The following is a 3959-nucleotide window of genomic DNA, read 5'->3' as shown; positions in this document are numbered from 1 at the left end:
CACAAAAAAAATAGAAATAGAAAGTCATAACTCACTTTTACTTACTTAGTGATGTCATAATTTAGAATTTTTATCTCATAAAAATGACTTGGTATGCTTCAAATGTACAGTAGGCAATTTTCCCTTCAAAGCCACACCTCCTTCAAAACACATGAAGGCTCATGTTAAACTACCTCATGTCTCAAGCACATAACATTACAGTAAAAATGAATATAAACAATTTTAAAAGCTCTGACCTGAACCACTCCATAACATCACGGGCTCCACCTCTTCCAAATACGGTAGCATGGCGTGAACTGCATAATCTGGTTGTTTTGGCTCAGGAGGAACTGTTAAAGGTGTTGCTGTTTCGGTTGCGGTGCTCGGTGACTAACGTCTGTCTAGGTTTTTTATTTTTTTATGTCCAACTCTGCATAGCATGAAACATGACGTGTGATGTCTGCACGAGGTATATGTTGACAGGCAAGTAGGACATCGTATCATCATTGCACTCAGACTGAATGCAATAATTGGACGAACATTTTATGGTCATACGCCCTCCACAGCCAATGTATAAATACATAGATTTTTTTTATTAAAATGTCATTTAAATTAAAGCCAAAATTAAGTCTTAGCCCATGTGCATTTCGACTTATTAGTCCTATATCATAATTTTATTTTTTTAAATCTCATAATTACGACCTAGGATGCCATAATTGTGACTAAGTATGTCACATTTAGACTCTTTATGTCATAATAATGACTATGTCATAATTAAGATTTATCAAAGTATGATTTTTTCCTCTTCCCATAGCATAGCCTACAAACTGTTTAAAGCTGAGGACTTTCTCTCCGGTTCTGTAGAGGGCGGTAAAAGTCTTGTTTTCGCTCTTCCTGAAGTGTCAAACTCAGATGTAAACATTCATCATGGCGTCTGGTGTGTTATGGTTTTCAGTTCTGCTCGAGCTGTTCGTTCACGCGACAGGATTCACTGAAGTTCAGCAACTATCAGATTCATGTTACAAACCAATGAAGGACCACAGACCATCATTCAGAAAGTATGGAAATATTTCTCGTTTGCATCTATGTTGTAATTGCACTAAGAAACCTACACACACACCACTTACAAAACGTAGTATGGCCATTTCAGTGCGATGGCAATATCCTGTAGTCTACTTTAGGACATATACCATGGTAATACTAGGTTTTTGGACATGTACCACAGTGATACCACAGTGTTATTTGGGTAGATACCACCATGGCAATAACATGTTAGTTACATGTAGCCTAATGGTAATACCATTATGTTGTGTAATAATGTGGTAATCATGTAAAAATATGGTAATCACACTGCAAAAAAAGAAAACTATTTTCTTACTTAATAGTTTTGTCTTGTTTTCCAGCACAAATATCTAAACAATCTTAAACCAAAATACATTTACTTGAGAAGCAAAATTACTTCAACTCAAAATTCAAATTGAGTTTTTGCTTAAAACAATAAGTTTTATTATTGTTTTATGCATAAACTGACTTAATTTCGATTTAAAAAACAAACAAGATTTAATTAGTGCTGTCAAATCGATGAATCATATCTAACATAAAAGTTTGTAAATATATACTGTGTATACATATTTACACACGTATGTATGCATGCATGTACGTGTGTGTGTGTGTGTGTATATATATATATACATTATACATACATGTGTGTGTGAATATATGTATACACATTACACATATATATTTACAAACTTTTATGTTAGGTGTGATTAATCGATTTGACAGCACTAATTAGGCACTAATTCTCGTCTTGGTTATTATTAGCCTTAGTCTTGTTATTATTAGCCTTAGTCTTGGTTATTATTAGCACTAATTAAACAATCTGTATTGTAATATATATATATATATATATATATATATATATATATATATACACACAGTACCGGTCAGAGTTTGGAAACATAATTTTTTTTATGTTTTTAAAAGAATTCTCTTCTGCTCATCAAAGCTTATTTATTTGATCAAAAATACAGAAAAAAATTGTAATATTGTGAAATATTATTACAATTTAGAATAATGTTTTTCTATTTTAATATACTTTAAAATATTATTTATTTCAGTGACGCAAACCTGAATTTTCAGCAGCATCATTACTCCAGTCTTCCGTGTCACATGATCCTTCAGAAATCATTCTTCTTAATATGCATTCAACATAATATAAATCAGAGTGCCATTGTATTTCAGTCTGATACAATCACAGTACCCCGGTCACATTACGTTTTGTAAGGGTAAAAGGAACTGCGATGTCATTTATTGAATACCGGTGATGTAATAATAGTAATATTTCATGCATGTTTTAGGACGTATCCCCGGCCTCATGAGTATGTAAACGTCTCTGATCTCCCCGCCTCCTGGGACTGGCGTAACATTGACGGCAAAAACTATGTAAGCGTCACACGCAACCAACACATCCCTCAGTACTGCGGCTCATGCTGGGCCATGGGCTCCACCAGTGCACTCGCAGGTGAGAACACTACAACACAGTACAGTAATGAAGAACACCAGAGAAAAAACACACATCTCGTGCTTTCATCCCAATTCAGATCGCATAAACATCAAGAGGAAAGGGGCGTGGCCTTCTGCGTACCTGTCTGTGCAGAACGTGATTGACTGTGGAGGGGCGGGGTCATGCCATGGAGGAGATCATATGGGCGTTTATGCATATGCAAATGAGCGGGGCATTCCTGATGAGACCTGCAATAATTATCAAGCTCGAAATCAAAGTAAGACACCAAACTCGAGTTGCATATAAAAGCAGTTGATATCATTGCAACATTTAGATGCAAATGTAATATTGATGCAACTTGCATTCAAACTTTTGTTCAAGTTGCAATTTAATTGCATTTATCATGCACTAATTACTCTTGTATATTATGCACATTGTAACAGTTGCAAGGTGTGGTGGATTTAAATATTATATATGTCTTATTCCTCTACTCTGACTTTTGTTTTGCAGAATGTGACTCGTTTAATCAGTGTGGTACGTGCTCGTTCTTCGGTTCTTGCTCCGTAATTAAAAACTACACCGTGTGGAAAGTCGGAGACTACGGAGACGTCTCAGGACGAGACCACATGAAGGCTGAGATCTACAAAAATGGGCCAATAAGGCACGCGTTTTACACCCCGAATTTTAATTTTGAAATGAATTTAAGCAGTGAGCCACAAACGGCCTCCTGTCGGGCCTCAACTGCAGCAAAAGAGATATGATGAAAAGTATTCGGCTGTTTACAGTTGCATTAATATAGGATTAAACTGGCAGCTATTTCAATCCAGCTAGAGATCTTGACCAAAAATGTATGTACCTCTCGATTGAAATAGCATCACAACATTTATTTCCATCAAGAGGTGCATCACTTTTAGGTCAATATCTTGTATTGACAATGTAAAGTCTCCTTCAGCACATCTGGAGCCGATTCATGTGTGAAAAATGATTCTTTATGCTCTCCTCCACAACCATTCTTTCACAATCTGAGCCTGATGAATCTTGACATTGTCATCCTGGAATATGGCCATGATGTGTTTAAGAAATGAAAAGCTACTATGCTTGAAACCATCAAGCAGAGTTAGAAGAACTGTTGCCAAACATATAACATGATAGACACATAATAATAATGATCCAATCATAGACTCTTAAGTATTTTAAATCTAAACAGCAACTTTTCTTTTGGCCGGGCCGTGTATATTTGACCCTAAACAAGAGAAGACAGATTCCTTGTGAAAACAAAAGGTCATTAATCCACAAACGACGGTATATATATATTATGATGTCGATAGAGTGAAAGGAAGTTAATTAGAACAGGAATCCACTAGTTATAAGGACAGGAACAGTCTGGTTCAAAGATAGTTATTGGGTCAATTGTATTAGATAATGGTAAGTTTGACTTTGTCAGTATGAATGAACTTTTGCAGTTGTATTGAAA

The 3959-nt window shown here is 35.5% G+C and overlaps 1 protein-coding gene across 1 annotated transcript; it reads left to right on the top strand.

The window, feature by feature from the left end:
• The first annotated feature begins 839 nt into the window (after positions 1–839).
• On the top strand, positions 840–3959 carry LOC311292028 (cathepsin Z). The gene is made up of 4 exons (XM_084411462.1): positions 840–1037; positions 2340–2503; positions 2583–2762; positions 2996–3959. The coding sequence occupies exons 1-4, from the start codon at positions 907–909 to the stop codon at positions 3244–3246; spliced, it is 726 nt and encodes a 241-aa protein (XP_084267588.1). The 5' UTR covers positions 840–906; the 3' UTR covers positions 3247–3959.

Source organism: Rutilus rutilus, assembly GCF_951802725.1.
Source record: "Rutilus rutilus genome assembly, chromosome: 6".
NCBI lineage: Eukaryota > Metazoa > Chordata > Actinopteri > Cypriniformes > Leuciscidae > Rutilus > Rutilus rutilus.
The sequence above is the reverse complement of the archived record's forward strand: the minus strand, read 5'-3'. Positions and strand labels throughout refer to the sequence as shown.

Coding starts and splice junctions, on each gene's coding strand:
- LOC311292028 (XM_084411462.1), top strand. CDS start 907: ATGGCGTCTGGTGTGTTATGGTTTTCAGTTCTGCTCGAGCTGTTCGTT. Junction 2,504..2,582: donor CTCCACCAGTGCACTCGCAG/GTGAGAACACTA, acceptor ATCCCAATTCAG/ATCGCATAAACATCAAGAGG. Junction 2,763..2,995: donor TTATCAAGCTCGAAATCAAA/GTAAGACACCAA, acceptor TTTGTTTTGCAG/AATGTGACTCGTTTAATCAG.